Source organism: Hyla sarda, chromosome 8 (genome assembly GCF_029499605.1).
Source record: "Hyla sarda isolate aHylSar1 chromosome 8, aHylSar1.hap1, whole genome shotgun sequence".
Lineage (NCBI taxonomy): Eukaryota > Metazoa > Chordata > Amphibia > Anura > Hylidae > Hyla > Hyla sarda.
The window spans coordinates 174,081,334-174,098,100 of record NC_079196.1 but is presented as its reverse complement, the minus strand read 5'-3'; the positions used below and the strand labels follow the sequence as shown (position 1 = coordinate 174,098,100).

At 38.9% G+C, this 16,767-nt stretch overlaps 1 protein-coding gene across 2 annotated transcripts in view; it reads right to left on the bottom strand.

Annotated features, from left to right (window-relative positions):
- Window positions 1-1,955: 1,955 nt before the first annotated feature.
- The window catches only part of LOC130283949 (cytochrome b-c1 complex subunit 2, mitochondrial), a 36,529-nt gene continuing 21,717 nt past the window's right edge, over window positions 1,956-16,767 (bottom strand). For both annotated transcript variants that reach the window (XM_056533747.1, XM_056533746.1), the window contains exons 9-14: window positions 10,824-10,919; window positions 10,239-10,438; window positions 9,923-10,003; window positions 7,077-7,153; window positions 2,501-2,654; window positions 1,956-2,278 (exon numbers count right to left, since the gene is read on the bottom strand). In XM_056533747.1, coding sequence (XP_056389722.1) covers window positions 2,195-2,278; window positions 2,501-2,654; window positions 7,077-7,153; window positions 9,923-10,003; window positions 10,239-10,438; window positions 10,824-10,919 — 692 coding nt within the window. In that variant the 3' untranslated portion in view covers window positions 1,956-2,194. The remainder of the gene's footprint in view (window positions 2,279-2,500; window positions 2,655-7,076; window positions 7,154-9,922; window positions 10,004-10,238; window positions 10,439-10,823; window positions 10,920-16,767) is intronic.

Here is a 16,767-nt window from a genome sequence, read left to right as displayed (position 1 = left end):
CTGAAAACGGAAAGAAAAAGTAAGAACTAACACATTCCCTAACTAGGAAAAAAAAAAAAAAGGACCTGGTCTGAGGAAAACCCCAGACCAGTGTCTACCCTCCTTAGACACTAAGCTGAAACTGATCAGCTCAGCTCAGTGATCTGGAGGCGGGTAAACCCTGCTGGGAGGAGCCGACTTTTCTGTTACCATAGTGTCAAACCTCCTAGAGACAGCAGCGTATACCCACGGTCTGTGTCCCCCAATGGAGCCGATAGAGAAAGTCTGATTTTGCAATTTTCTTGAAAATCTGGGAAAATTGCTACTAAACTTATAAACCCTCTAACAGTAAAAAAAAGTAAAAGAATGTTTATCAAATGATGGGAACATAAAGTAGACATATTGTAGATGTGAATTAATCAATTTGGTGCGGCATGACTATCGTACGAGCAGAAAATATCAAATCTAGAAAAATGTGAATTTTTTATTTTTTCCGCTAAATATATCAATCAAAATTTACCACTAATGTAAAGAACAATATGTCACAAAAAAATCTCAGAATCGCTTTCATAAAGTAAAAGCGTTCCAGACTTATTACCAAATAAGTGGACGCATGTCAGATTTTGAAAATTGTCAGATTTTGAAAATTTGCCTTAGTCATTAAGGTCAAAACAGGCTGTTGAGTAAAGGGGTTAAGTTAAGGGTGCCAATAATTTTGACCAGACCATTTTTGGAGTTGTGTGACATTTTGTCCAATTTCCTTTTTTTCCTCCCTATTTTGGTTTAGTTCCAATACACACGAAGGGAATAAACATGTGTATAGCAAAACATGTGTTACTGCAACGCTATTCTGTGAGAAATACTTAAGGGGTGCCAACATTTACGGCCATGACTGTAGATTGTATTATACGCCCATTTTTTTTTGGGGGGGGGGGGCTTGGGAAATAGGAAAATTTAAAACCAGTAAATGTGATAGATGCGGAACGGAGCAGGCAGGACATCTCCACATTTTATGGAAGTGCCCAGCTATATTTGGTTACCGGCAAGAGGTGTATGATAAGATACAAGAAATAATGGGTGCGGAGATGGAATTTTCCGTAATATTAGTAATCCTGGGTGATGATTCAGGAATGAAAGTTAAAAAAAGTGTTAGAATAAGGTGTATGAGATGGCTCTTTTGGGCAAGATTGATGCTGAATAGAAAATGGATGTCTCCTCAATCACCAAGCTGTATAGAATGGTATAACACCGTAAAAAAAAAATGGAGGACTATATAAAGTGGGGGAGGAGGGGTTACAGGGGAGAGACCTTTTTTCTTTTTTTTTAAATTATGAATGTAAAGAGTCAGGGAGGATATTCTGTGAGGTAAGAGTGGTATAAGAAGAATATCATTTTTATAAATTAATAGTAACGTAATCTTTATATAGGTGCATCTTGATTGGGGGGAGTTGGTTCTCCTATCCTCCTGACTCCTTGTATCTGTTGGCAAAATGTATGCGGGGATGTGATTGGGTTTGAGGGGAATGTTCAATTCTATATTTTGTAAGTGGATTTAAATAATAAAAGATATTAAAAATAAAAAAAATGCTAAATTCATCAGGACCAGTTGCCTTTCTGAAACGCATGAGGGTTTCCCTACTTTCTACTGCTGGCAGAAGTCAGGGTAAAAGAAGGGCTAGACTTGTAGGATTTTTTAACATGTCTGATTCTTTGTTTTCACAAGAGAGAAGTTGCTGACCGATGACTTGCTGCTGCCTGTACCCCTTTACCAAAAAGCCATTCACATCAAGACAAGGCTTCTTTACTGTAAGAGCTGTGACGCTTTAGAATAGGGTAAACGAAGTCCTACCCCCTTTCATCCACCTCCTTTCTTTTGTTATTAATGGATGTTTTTTTGCCAACCATACTAAGTAATATAAGACCTCTCATCTGTATAGTGCACATTGTACCTTAGATTTTATGTGAAAAAAATAATATGATAGAAATAGTAATCTTTTATTGTATGTTAATGTTGGAACACACAGACATATCAGCTCATTCCCCCATTAAATCATGATCTGATGCTTTTGTTGATTCCACATCAGCACTTACAGGTATGGCTTGATGTCATAAATAATTTGAGTGACATGTTGCGGATAAAATACATCTACGCAAAGGGTCCACTTGTCAACTCTTAGCAACAGATCTTGCTGTTCCACTGGTGACTCAACAGACTTTACAGATCAGAGACAAAAGGAGTATTTCCCAAGTTTCCTGAAGCTGCCAAGGATTTCTTTCCAGAGACAAATTTCTTTGCAGCCTAAAACAAAGAAACAAATTACCAATATATCAACGTAATAACAGAAATAAAACATAAAAACTTAAGTTTGGTATGAAAATGATGAAAATATATATTTGCATTCAAACTTTCTAATGATCTGTGTCTGTTCACAAACCTCTACCTAAAGGTTGTAGCCTTTTAGCCCATTTTTATAATATCATTGGTAACATTTTTATTAATAATAAAAAAAAAAAAACTCACATTTACAACATCAGCACTAGTCACAGCATCTATGTTCTGGAGGACGGTAGATGGTGATGAGTAAGAGCCATACGCCAGTGCCTGCGAGCCGATCTCATTTAACAGCCCTGAAGAATTGTCCACGGACAGAAGGTAAAGGGCTTTTAGCTGGTTCCTGAAAGGACAGTTATTTTTTCACCAATTTCAAGATCTTCAATAACCAGATGCTTTCCAACTTTTATGTATTTATTACAAAGCATTTTATTGGATTCTTTTTTAGGTCCCTTTTACAGGGGTATATTTAACATCAGTTAACAAAAACACAAAAGGAATACAGAACAAAAAAATTCTACATATTGAATGTTTATGTACCAACTCTCATTTTGGCTAAAATATATCCATGTGAACATTCTGTGGACCATAGTTTTTTTTTTTTTTTTTTTTAGAGGGTGCATTCACACCACGTTTTTGCAATACAGTTGCTCTATCAGGGTTTTGAAGAAAAACGGATTCCTCAAAACCTGACTAAACTGTATCAAAACGTGTGTACAAATTTTAATCCGTATATAGTTTAAAAAAGGATGTCCAGTTGCATCCTTTTTAAAAGAAAAAAAAAAACTTATACATTTTTTACTTTTCACTCCATTATGAATAAGTTTCAACTTGTTTGATTGAAATTGCAAGAAAAAAAACTGTGCAAAGTCAAAAACCGTATGATGTAAACCGTATGGAACCATATGCACCACACAGTTCTGTATGGTTACCATTGACTCCCATTTTCACCCGGACCAAAGACCGCGGTAAGCTATGGTTTTGGGTACTTGGGAAAAAAAAAAAAGAAAAAAAAGGGACAAGAACAAAAAATAAATAAAGAAAAAAACGTACAAGACGCAAAACGGATGCATCGTTTGGCATACGGTTTTCAATGGAGAGTCAATGCATATGGTTTTCAATACGGTTCCGTACGGTTTTGACATTGAAAACATAGAAACATAGAATGTGTCGGTAGATAAGAACCATTTGGCCCATCTCGTCTGCCCAATAATCTGAATACTATGAATAGTCCCTGGCCCTATCTTATATGAAGAAGGATAGCCTTATGCTTATCCCATGCATGTTTAAACTCTTTCACTGTATTTGCAGCGACCACTTCTGCAGGAAGGCTATTCCATGCATCCACTACTCTCTCAGTAAAGTAATACTTCCTGATGTTACTTTTAAACCTTTGCCCCTCTAATTTAAAACTATGTCCTCTTGAGGTAGTTTTTCTTCTTTTAAATCTCCTCTCCTCCTTTACCGTGTTGATTCCCTTTATGTATTTAAAAGTCTCTATCATATCCCCTCTGTCTCTTCTTTCTACCACGCTATACATGTTAAGGTCCTTTAACCTTTCCTGGTAAGTTTTATCCTGCAATCCATGTACTAGTTTAGTAGCTCTTCTTTGAACTCTCTCTAGAGTATCTATATCCTTCTGGAGATACGGCCTCCAGTACTGCGCACAATACTCCAAGTGAGGTCTCACCAGTGTTCTGTACAGTGGCATGAGCACTTCTCTCTTTCTACTGCTTATACCTCTCCCTATACATCCAAGCATTCTGCTAGCGTTTCCTGCTGTTCTATTACATTGTCTTCCTACCTTTAAGTCTTCTGAAATAATTACTCCTAAATCCCTTTCCTCAGATACTGAGGTCAGGACTGTGTCAAATAATCTATATTCTGCCTGAGGGCTTTTACACCCCAGGGGCATTATCTTGCACTTATCTACATTAAATTTCAGTTGCCAGAGTTCTGACCATTCTTCTAGTTTGCCTAAATCTTTTTCCATTTGGCGTATTCCTCCAGGAACATCAACCCCGTTACATATCTTTATGTCCTCAACAAAAAGACATACCTTACCATCGAGACCTTCTGTAATATCACTAATGAAGATATTAAACCATATTGGTCCCAGTACAGATCCCTGAGGTATCCCACTGGTGACAAGACCTTGCTCTGAATATTCTCCATTGACTAAAACCCTCTGTTGTCTGTTACTCAGCTACTGCCTAATCCACTCAACAATATTGGAGTCCAAGCTCAATGACTGTAGTTTATTGATAAGTCTTCTATGTGGGACAGTGTCAAAAACCTTACTAATATCAAGATATGCGATGTCTACTGCCCCTCCGCCATCTATTATTTTAGTCACCCAGTCCAAAAAAATCTATAAAAGATTTGTTTGATATTATCTCCCTGAAGTAAACCCATGTTGTTTTTCATCTTGCAATCCATGGGATTTTAGATGTTCCACAATCCTATCCTTTAGTAGGGTTTCCATTAATTTCCCCACTATTGATGTCAGACTTACTGGCCTATAGTTGCTTGATTCCTCCCTACTACATTTCTTGTGGATGGGCACAACATTTGCTAATTTCCAATCTTCCGGGACGGCTCCTGTTATCATTGATTGGTTAAAAAAATCTGTTAACCGTTTTGCTAGCTCACCAGCAAAAACGTATACGGGAACTGTATTGCAAAAACGTGGTGTGAATGCACCCTAACTATTTTCTCAGGAGTATTCCTGTAGGTGCTAGTAGTTCTGGCAGGCGCTAGGACCGCTCAGAAATGCGCCGTCTCAGACTGCAATGCATTTCTAAGCAAAATCCGCAGAAAGAATAGAAAAGTCTATTCTTTCTGCAGACGCTGGAATAGGGATATCAGTGGCAGAAACAGTGCAGTGCATGGGACTCTGCTGCAGCAAAACGTTCCTGCAAAATATTCTGGTGGAATTCCGCACAGACATTCTGCTGTGTGAACATAGCCTTACACAACTAACCTTGGCATATTGTGAGCTAAGTAATCACCAAAATAAGGGCAATCCACAGTTGGCAAAATGTATGTTAAACCAGGAGTAGATCCCTAACAGAAGGGAACATACAATTATTTTTCTCTTTGGATGCCTGACATCTTTATGTAGATCTGGGTGGAGAATTTAATCAAAATGTTTAGAGCCTTTTTAAGTTTAGAACAGTTGCAGAAATGCCTGTTGTCTAAAATTTGTGCGACTTTTTGCTAAAGTGATTTTGACTAAAATGACTTTGGTGGACACTTTCTTTTCCACTTTGCAGTGGTTGCCGATCCCAAAATAAAGCAGCACTACTTATCCAGTCCAACCAGAGAATTGGTGCCAGCGTCCCAAAGGACTTGATCAGAGTCCATCTAAGATAAAAAACCAGATACAGGCGCAGCACTCCAACAAAAAAGTGATTTAATATCTCATGTCAGCATTACAACGTTTCAGCTCCTCCTGGATCCTTTTTCAAGCATGACGCCTGTATCTGGTATATATATATATATATATAGATGCAAATCAAAAAATTTTGCAGTATCTTGTAATACCTTTTTTATTGGACTAACAGAATTTTGTAGAGACAAGCTTTCGGGATTCCTCCCTTTATCAAGTGTTCACAAAGGGAGGAATCCCAAAAGCTTGTCTCTACAAAATTCTGTTAGTCCAATAAAAAAGGTTTTACAAGATACCGCAACATTTTTTGATTTGCATCACTGGACTAATACGGCTACTCAAATTTACTATATTATATATATATATATATATATATATATATATATATATATATATATATATATATATATATATATATATCTATATATCTCAATGTGTGTGTATTTATGCTCCAGCATCACGTCCAAACGGCTAAAGATATTAAACATGAAACTTGGCACACGTTACTTCTATGTCAACTACAAACATAGGATAGGTCATTTAACCCTTACCCACCCCCATTTGTGAGGGTCAGGGTTTTTGTTTAAAGTCCCATGCATCAATGGGAAATTTATGTTCTCACATAACTTCTGTATGGCTGGAGATATTTCAATACCTGGTACACATATTACGGGTTGGGAAAGGACAACAATATATGAGGACGGGATATGAAGTCAAAAGCTTCCTCCTTTGTTTATTTTCCTCCCCAACAAGGATTATGAAGGAAAAACCAGGAAACACCGGGTATTCAGCTAGTACTTACAAAAAATCTGTACAGCCATTTTTTTATTAATTTTTAAAGATATTGGCCCCGTTGCTAGTATGCAAAGTCAGTCTTGTGTGTAATACTAAGTAGAACATAATTTTACTCAACTTTACCTGCACTATAACCCAGTGTATTGAGTTTCGTGTGGGTGAACATCCTGTCAGTTTCCCTTTAAATCTGCAGTGTGAAATCCACAGTGGAATGAGTAATTTGATTCTGCACAAACTTCTCGGCTCGGCGGTTGCTGACTTTAGCCTGTATAAATTAGTTCAGCTTTCAGGTGCTCCGGTGGGCTGGAAAAGATGGATACAGTCCTAGGAGAGTCTCTCACCGGAGAACCTGAAAGCAGAACTAATTTATGCAGGATAAAGTCAGCAAATGCCGAGCCGAGAAGTCTGTGCAGAATCCAAGTACTGTAACTTCGCTCATCTGTAATAAGTACATGTTAAACGTACCAAAAAAGTATATGAATGGGACCCGATAAATAATATGCATTATTACACACAGTTTAGTTACACTTTTTAAGTCACACATGGTACTGATGCAGTCTTGACTGCATTATTACTCACTTGGCTCTTGCAATATCAGCCTCTGTAACACTGCCCTGTGCAACAGCATTAACCTGGTTGACTGCAGTATTAATCACCTAAAAGAGAATGATATGGGAGTTCTGAAACATGTTTATTATTGAAAATACCATTTGTGATCTATCCCAAAAGACTATAAAAGCAGAAAGATTCCTCCAATTTCCATGTATATAGCTTAAAGAAAATGAGAGTTAATGTCATTCAAATAAACCTATCATATGTTGCACAGACAAAATACTAATTTTCCGCACCACTATATCCAATGCAGATGGATGCATGGATCAAGCTGGGGTGGAATGTTACTGTTCCTCTATATACGCTGTCTGAATAAACACCAAGATGAACTAAAAGGATGCCATGTTGCCACTGTATGTTTCAGACATATCAAAAGTTCAAATCAATTGGGATCTCAGTCTTAAGAGCTCATACGATCATTAACCCCTTAACGACCACGGACGTAAATGTACGTTCTAGCTTGGCGGTACTTCGCGCACCAGGACGTACATTCACGTCCTGTGTATGACCGTGAGCATAGGAGCGGTGCTCGCATCATACACGGCAGGTTCCGGCTGCTATCAGCAGCTGGGGACCCGCCGGTAATGGCCGCCATCCGTGATCGCGCAGATGTCCACTATTAACCCCTCAGATGCAGTGATCAGTACAGATCACGGCATCTGCGGCAATGTGCATGTTAAAATAGATGATCGGATCGCCCCTGCAGCGATCCGATCATCTGTAATGGCGGATGGAGGTCCCCTCACCTGCCTCCGTCTGTTTCCCGGTGTCTTCTGCTCTGGTCTGAGATAGAGCAGACCAGAGCAGGAGATAGCCGATAATACTGACTAGTGCTATGCTCTATGCTGCTGCCAGGAGGGTACTAGCCGTCATCATACGGCTACCCAGGTCATTAATCCCACATGAAGGACGGTACCTTTTGGTCAGAGTGAGTGGTCCCTATCGGACCGTGCATCTTCTATTCCATACCAACTGGCGGTTATTATATGACAGCTGCATCTTTTGGTCATTACATTTTTCTTTCCCCCAATTGTATCCCCTGATGAACCCTGCATTACTTCACATTATCCCTTTTTGAGGGGGGGAAACGCATCTGGATTAGTAACGTCGTTTGTGTGTGTATTGGCACAGTTGATTTTCTGTAGGACTTTTGTTTGCTGCGATAGGTGAAGGTTTGAGCCCAATATCACTTATCTGAGCTCTTTTTCACCTATACATGTTATTTGCTATTTTACTTTGAGGACTATTACTAAATACTATTAAAAGTTAAGTTTTAAACAAGCTAACTACTATACTTCTGTGAAAAATTGTCCATATAGCTCGAGTCAGAATCAGGCTATCCTCTTTATTTTCAGTGAATTTATTTTCAATCCAATAATTGCTATAAAGAGTCCCCTATGGGGACATAAAAAGTGTAAAAAAAACAAAAAAAAAAACAAAAAGTCGAAAAATTTAAAAATAATAAATAAAAAATAAATAAATAAATAAAAAAGTGGAAAAATCCCCCCCACAATAAAAATTGTCAGTTTTTCCCATTTTTTTAAATAAAACATATTTGGTATCGCCACGTGCGTAAATGTCCGAACTATCAAAATATAATGTTAATGATTCCGTACGGTGAATGGCATAAACAATAAATAAAATTTTAAAAATGTCCAAAAATGCTGCTTTTTTGTCACATTTTATTCCCCAAAAAAAAAAAAAAAAAAAAAAAAAAAAATTATCTAAAAGTTTTATATATGCAAATGTTGTATCGCTAAAAAGTACTGATGATGGCGCAAAACATGAGCCCTTATACCGCCATATATACGGAAAAATAAAAAAGTTATAGGTGGTCAAAATAGGGCAATTTTAGATTACTGATTTTGTACAAAAAGTTTAAATTTTTTTTAAGTGGTACAAAAATATAAAAGTATCTAGCCATGGGTATAATTTTAATCGTATTGACCCACAGACTAAAGAACACGTAATTTCTACCGTAAAGTGTACAGTGTGAAAACAAAACCCTCCAAAATGTGCAAAATTGTGGTTTTCATTTAAATTCCCTCCCTAAAAATTTTTTTTGGGGGGGGTTCGCCGTACATTTTATGGTAAAATGAGAGGTTTCATTACTAAGTACAATTGGTCACGCAAAAAACAAGCCCTTATATGGGTCTGTACATGGAAATATAAAAGTTATGGATTTTAGAAGGCGAGGAGGAAAAAATGAAAAGGCAAAAATAAAATACGCCTGTTCCTTTAAGGGGTATTCCAGGCAAAACCTTTTTTTTTTTAAAATATCAACTGGCTCCGGAAAGTTAAACAGATTTGTAAATTACTTCTATTAAAAAATCTTAATCCTTCCAATAGTTATTAGCTTCTGAAGTTTTCTGTCTAACTGCTCAATGATGATGTCACGTCCCGGGAGCTGTGCATGATGGGAGAATATCCCCATAGGAACTGCACAGCTCCCAGGACGTGAGTCATCAGAGAGCAGTTAGACAGAAAACAACAACTCAACTTCAGAAGCTAATAACTATTGGAAGGATTAAGATTTTTTTAATAGAAGTAATTTACAAATCTCTTTAACTTTCCGGAGCCAGTTGATATATAAAAAAAAAAGTTTTGGCCTGGAATACCCCTTTAATCCAGGGAGTGAAGTACCCTCCCTACTGCATACTTTACCTGAATATATCTCTCAGAAGGGTTCTCAGGACTAAGACCCTGACCGTTCTAAACTGTTGACATGTCTGTGCAACACATCAAAAGTTCATTTAAATGATATGAATTCTTAACACCTAAAGCAGCAATTTTTTTTATTTTTTTTTACTTACATCCGTTGCAGTGGCTGCCTGAGATATAGCATAAATTCCAAAAAGACCAGAATCTGAATAGTTAGCATTGAATGCAGAAACCTAGAAAAACAAAAATAATGAATTCAGTTCCAATAAGTTACTTTCATTGTAATAGAGATTCACAAAAAAAATCCACAATACTGCGTCACCAAAACCTACTCTTTTGTAATTGTTAAAAATTGAATCACTTGTTCCAATGAATAAAAAACAATTAGAACAGTTGCAATAACACTTAAGATTTTTACTATTAACAAAGCACCCTCTATGTCGCCCACTTCGTTAGTTTTATACTTACGTCAAAAGGCTGATTAGTTGCCTTGGATACAGCTTGAGACAATTTGCTGGTGGTGTGGCTTCCCCTCTTGATGTAAGGGCCTGCACCTAGAATGTGCTGGAGAACATTGAATGCATTTGCTTCAGGACTTCCTACAGATGCTCCTTCTACAACAACAGCAGCATGGACCAGATCATTTCCATTCTGCTCTCTGATTTCACCTGGTGAGAAAGAAGAGATGAGGCTCATGTTTATATTTGTTCACATGGCTGTATAACATATTGTGTAAACCTGAGGGGGAAAAAAATGCCACACTAACAGCTGATGTGTACACAGGTATTTCCCAGCAATCTCCATATTGCAAGACATCTGCACTTTACAGATTAATATACACGTGCCCAGTAAATATATTGTAGGATGCTTGAATACAATACGTCCATGGTCAACATAGCAACGTGCAGTGGCAAAAATGCGCAACATCTGAGACAAAGCAATTTTTGTCTATGGGTCACAAGAATGATGGCCATTAAATTACCCAATATCCAGCATGAATTACTATGTTCTAAAGGGAAAGAAACAAATGTGAATCATCAGATACATACATACCTCCACGATACTGAGACTTCACAGAAGCAGAACCAGCACCACTTCTGACATTAAGGAATTGTTCTCCAACTTGCTTAAGGACAGAATGACTGACACCTGAAACAAGACATTATACTACTGAGATGACTACAAAACTGGTGTATAAAAATAAATATTAAAAGGGGGGGGGGAATTTATCATTGGTTTTAGACATTTTTCACAATGCATTTAGAATAGAGAAATCTGAGAAATCCATTTAAATGTAGCATGGTCAGGGACTAAACTGCAAATTTTTGAGAATTTCTGCAGATTTTTGTGCAGACACCTCCCAAAAAGTCACAAATATACACCAGCCCAGATATGGCTTAGCTTTTTTATTAATGCACCTGGGGGTGGAGCGGAGGGAGGGGTTAGAATAGTTAATAGGGATAGGCTTCAAAGGAAGAAAAACCATATGCCATTAAATTGCATGTTGACTAATGCCAGAAGTCTGACCAATAAAACTGACGAACTGGAGTGGTTGATGTCTGAGGAGGATTATGACATAGCGGGTATAACAGAGACTTGGTTGGATGATACCTGTGACTGGGCGGTCAACATACAGGGTTATAGTCTATTCAGGAAGATCGGACAAAATGGAAAGGGAGAGGAGTCTGTCTTTATGTAAAGTCCAGTCTGAAGGTCGCACTGCGGGAGGATATATGGGAGGGAAACGATAATGTGGAGTCATTATGGGTAGAAATATATGGAGATAAAAATAACAAAATTCTGATAGGGGTTTGCTATAAGCCACCAAACATAATGGAAGAAGCAGATTAATTAATGAAGTAAATAAACAAGGCAGCAAATCAGAATGAGGTGATAATAATGGGGGACTTTAACTATCCTGATATAAACTGGGAGACTGAGACCTGTGAATCTCATAAAGGAAACAGGTTTCTGACTATAGCTAAAGACAATTATCTGTCCTAAATGGTGCACGGCCCGACCAGAGGGGGCGCCCTGCTGGACTTAATATTAACCAACAGACTTGAGAGTAACTAATGTGCAAGTTGAAGGACACCTAGGAAATAGTGATCATAATATAATACATTATAACTTGTTCTTCAATAAGGGAATCTCTCGAGGGGCCACAAAAACAATGAACTTTAGGAAGGCAAAGTTCAATCAACTCAGAGAAGCCCTTAACAATATAAAATGGGATATTGTCCTCAAAAAGAACAATACAGATACTAAATGGGAGACTCAAAAATATCTTAAACTCTCACTGTAAGATGTATATACCTTATGGGAATAAAAGGGTCAGAAATAAAAGAAAACCAATATGGATGAATACAAATGTTAAAGGGTACCTCTCATCAAAAAACTTTTGATATATTATAGATTAATGTATGCAGAATAACTTTACAATTGCATGTTATTAAAAAAAAATGCTTCTTTCTATTTAATTTTCCACTTTGAAGAAATGACCACTAGGGGTCTCCCTACCAGTCCTGGCAGCAAGCATTTCAGACTCATGCTGGAGTCCTAAACACTACGAGCTGCCAGTCTGCTTTGTTCACAAAGGAGAACACTCAGAGCTGCCAGCCTGCTTTGTTCACAGCCTGTTTGGCTGTGAACAAAGCAGGCTGGCAGCTCTGAGTGTTTAGGACTCCAGCATGAGTCAGAAATGCTTGCTGACAGGACTGATTGGGAAAAATACAATAGAAAGAAGCATATTTTTCATTAACAAGCTATTGGAAAGTTATTCAACATTCATTAACCTAAAATATATCAAAAGTTTATTTGATGAGAGGTACCCTTTAAGGGGGCAATAAATGACAAAAATAAAGCATTTAAACTACTAAAACAGGACGACAGTGCAGAAGCATTAAAAAGCTATAGAGAAAAATGTAAAAAAACTGATCAAAGCCGCAAAAATAGAGACAGAAAGACTCATTGCCAAAGAGAGTAAAACTAACCCCAAAATGTTCTTTAACCGGGGTTTTTTCCGTTTTTGCATTTTCGTTTTTTGCTCCTTGCCTTTAAAAAATCATAACTCTTTCAATTTTGCACCTAAAAATCCATATTATGGCTTATTTTTTGCGCCACCAATTCTACTTTGTAATGACGTCAGTCATTTTGGCCAAAAATCTACGGTGAAACGGAAAAAAAAGAATCATTGTGCGACAAAATTGAAAAAAAACTCAGCTGTTTTGTAACTTTTGGGGGCTTCCGTTTCTACGTAGTACATTTTTCGGTAAAAATGACACCTTCTCTTTATTCTGTAGGTCCATACGATTAAAATGATACCCTACTTATATAGGTTTGATTTTGTCGTACTTCTGGAAAAAATCATAACTACATGCAGGAAAATTAATACGTTTAAAATTGTCATCTTCTGACCCCTATAACTTTTTATTTTTCCGTGTATGGGGCGGTATGAGGGCTAATTTTTTGCGCCGTGATCTGAAGTTTTTAACGGTACCATTTTTTGCATTGATAGGACTTATTGATCGCTTTTTATTCATTTTTAAATTATATAAAAAGTGACCAAAAATGCACTATTTAGGACTTTGGAATTTTTTTGCGCGCACGCCGTTGACCGAGCGGTTTAATTAATGATATATTTTTATAATTCGGACATTTCCGCACGCGGTGATACCATATGTTTATTTTTATTTACACTGTTTTTTTTTTTTTTAATGGGTTAAGGGGGGTGATTCAAACTTTTAATAGGGGAGGGGTTAAATGATATTCATTCACTTTTTTTTTTGCAGTGTTATAGCTCCCATAGGGACCTATAACACTGCACACACTGATCTTCATCATTGATCACTGGTTTCTCATAGGAAACCAGTGATCGACGATTCTGCCGCATGACTGCTCATGCCTGGATCTCAGGCACTGAGCAGTCATTCGGCGATCGGACAGCGAGGAGGCAGGTAGGGGCCCTCCCGCTGTCCTGTAAGCTGTTCGGGATGCCGCGATTTCGCCAAGGCTATCCCGAACAGCCCACTGAGTTAACCGGCCGCTTTCACTTTCGGTTTTAGCCGCACGGCTCAGCTCTGAGCGCGCGGCTAAAGGGTTAATACCGTGCGGCGCCACGCGCTATTAGCGGCGGGTCCCGGCTTCACGATGACACCGGGCTCGCCGTGATATGATGCGGGGTTACCGTGTAACCCCGCGTTATATCACGGGAGCAGGACCAAGGACGTACCAGTACGTCCTTGGTCCTTAAGGGGTTAACTATATAAATAGCTAAAAAGGTTAAAAATTAAAAAGTGTTGGCCCTTTAAAAAATTATAAAGAAGAAATTATAAGTGGGGATCAGGAAAAAGCAAATATATTATTTTGGAATATCTTGATACAAATAAATGTATGGCTCCATATCAGCATGGCTTTATGAGGGATCGGTCCTGTCAAACTAACCTGATCAGCTTTTATGAGGTGGTGAGCTCCAGACTGGACCATGGGCAATCGCTGGATGTCATATATCTGGATTTTTTCCAAAGCATTTGATACGGTTCCACATAAACGGTTGGTGCATAAAATGAGACTGATGAGGGCATGGGGAGAATGTGTGTAAGTGGGTAAGTAACTGGCTCAGTATTAGGGAACGGAGGGTGGTTATTAATGGTACTTATTCTGATTGGGTGACTAACTAGTGGGGTTCCACAGGGGTCAGTATTGGGTCCTGTCCTATTTAATATATTCATTAATGACCTTGTAGAGGGGTTGAATAGTAAAGTAGCAATCTTTGCAAATGATACTTAACTCTGTAAAGTGGTAAACACAATAGAGGACAGGGCACTGCTACAAATGGATCTGGATAGGTTGGAGGTTTGGGCTTGGAAGTGGCACATGAGGTTCAACACTGATAAATGTAAGGTAATGCACATGGGGAGGAAAAATCCAGCCTGGGATTATGTATTAAATGGGAGCACACAAGGGACAGCTGACGTGGAAAAGGACTTGGGAGTTATAGTTAAAAGTAAATTTAGCTGTAGTGACCAGTGTCTGGCAGCTGCTGCCAAGGCTAATAAAATCATGGGGTGCATCAATAGGGGCATAGATGCCCACGGCAAGGAAATAATTCTACTGCTGTACAAATCACTAGTCAGACCACACATAGAATACTGTGTACAGTACTGGGCACCAGTGTACAAGAAAGATACAGTGGAGCTGGAGAGGGTTCAAAGACGGGCAACCAGGGTAATACGGGGAATGGGAAGACTACAGTACCCAGAAAGATTATCAGAATTAGGGTTATTTAATTTTATAAAAAAGAAGGCTTAGGGGAGACCTAATAACTAAGTATAAATATATTGGGAGACAGTACAGAGATCTCTCCCATGATCTATTTATACCCAGGACTGTATCTATAACTAGGGGGCATCCTCTCCGTTTAGAGGAAAGAAGGTTTCTATACCAGCACAGACGGGGATTCTTTATGGTAAGAGCAGTGAGACTGTGGAATTCTCTCGTGGAGGAGGTGGTCATGGGGAACTCTAAAAGAATTTAAAAAGAGGTCTGGATGCATTTTTGGAGAGTAAGAACATTGCTGGTTATGTAAATTAGAATTATAGGGACAGAACGTTGATCCAGGGATTTATTCTGCCATATTTGGAGTCAGGAAGGAATTTTTTACCTCTAGTATGAGTTTTTTTTTTACTTTCTCTGGATTAACTCAGTAGGGACTCATTAGGTATATAGGTTGAACGAGATGGACTCTGGTCTTTTTTTCAACCTTATGAACTATGTTACTATGTTAGAATGTGGAGAGAAAAATCACATTCTTTGGCAACTGGATTGAAAAGTTGCAAATTTTGGCGCAATGAATTGAAATTTTAGGAAATGTGTACCTGCACAAAAAGGAGATTTTTTTTTTTAACACTTACCGTAAAATCTCTTTCTCGAAGGATCCATTGGGTGACACAGACCGTGGGTGTATGCTGCTGTCTCTAGGAGGTATGACACTATGGCAACTAAAAAAAAGTCGGCTCCTCCCAGCAGGATATACCCGCCTCCAGGGCCTGAGCTAATCAATCAGTTTTAGTACCAGAGCAATAGGAGAGGACTGACAGGTCAATGAAAAAACCTGAACTGTCCGAGAACCAGAAGAAAAAATATAACTGAACACTCCCTCAGACAGAAAACCAAAAGAGCAACCCAAAAGGAGCTGTGTCCCCCAATGGATCCTTAGAGAAAATGAGATTTTTTTAACACTTACCGTAAAATCTCTCGATCGGCTCCATTGGGGGACACAGACCGTGGGACGTACCAAAGCCGTCCCTTGGGTGGGCAGATAATCAGACAGGCAGACGGCTGTTCCACTGCCGCCTGCAGCACTTTACGGCCCAGACTAGCATCAGCCGATGCGAAGGTATAAACCCGGTAAAACCTCGAGAAGGTGTGCAAAGACACCCAAGTAGCAGCCTTGCAAATCTGCGAGGCCAAGGCCTTGTTCTGGAGAGCCCAGGATGCCCCAATAGAACAAGTAGAATGAGCCACAACCCTGAAGGGAGGAACCTTCCCCGTACAGCGATAGGCTTCCGAAATGGCAGACCGGATCCACCGAGAAATGGAGGCCTTGGAAGCAGGTTGTCCTTTGCGACGACCTTCCGTAAGGACGAAAAAGGAATCACACTGGCGAAACGAAGAAGTGACAGAGAGGTAAGACCTAACAGCCCGAACCCCATCCAGTTTGTGGAGTAAATGCTCCTTAGGATGAGAAGGAGCGGGACAAAAGGATGGAAGAACAATGTCCTCATTGAGAGGAAAGGCCGAAACAACTTTAGGCAAAAAGAAAGGATCTGGCCGGAAGACAACCTTGTCCTGATGAAGCACCAGAAACGGAGAACAGCAGAAGAGAGCTGCCAATTCAGACACTCTCCGGATGGAGGTGATCGCAAAAAGAAACACCACTTTCCAAGAAAGGAGGCGCAGGGACACCTCTCTAAGGGGTTCAAAAGGTTCACCTTGG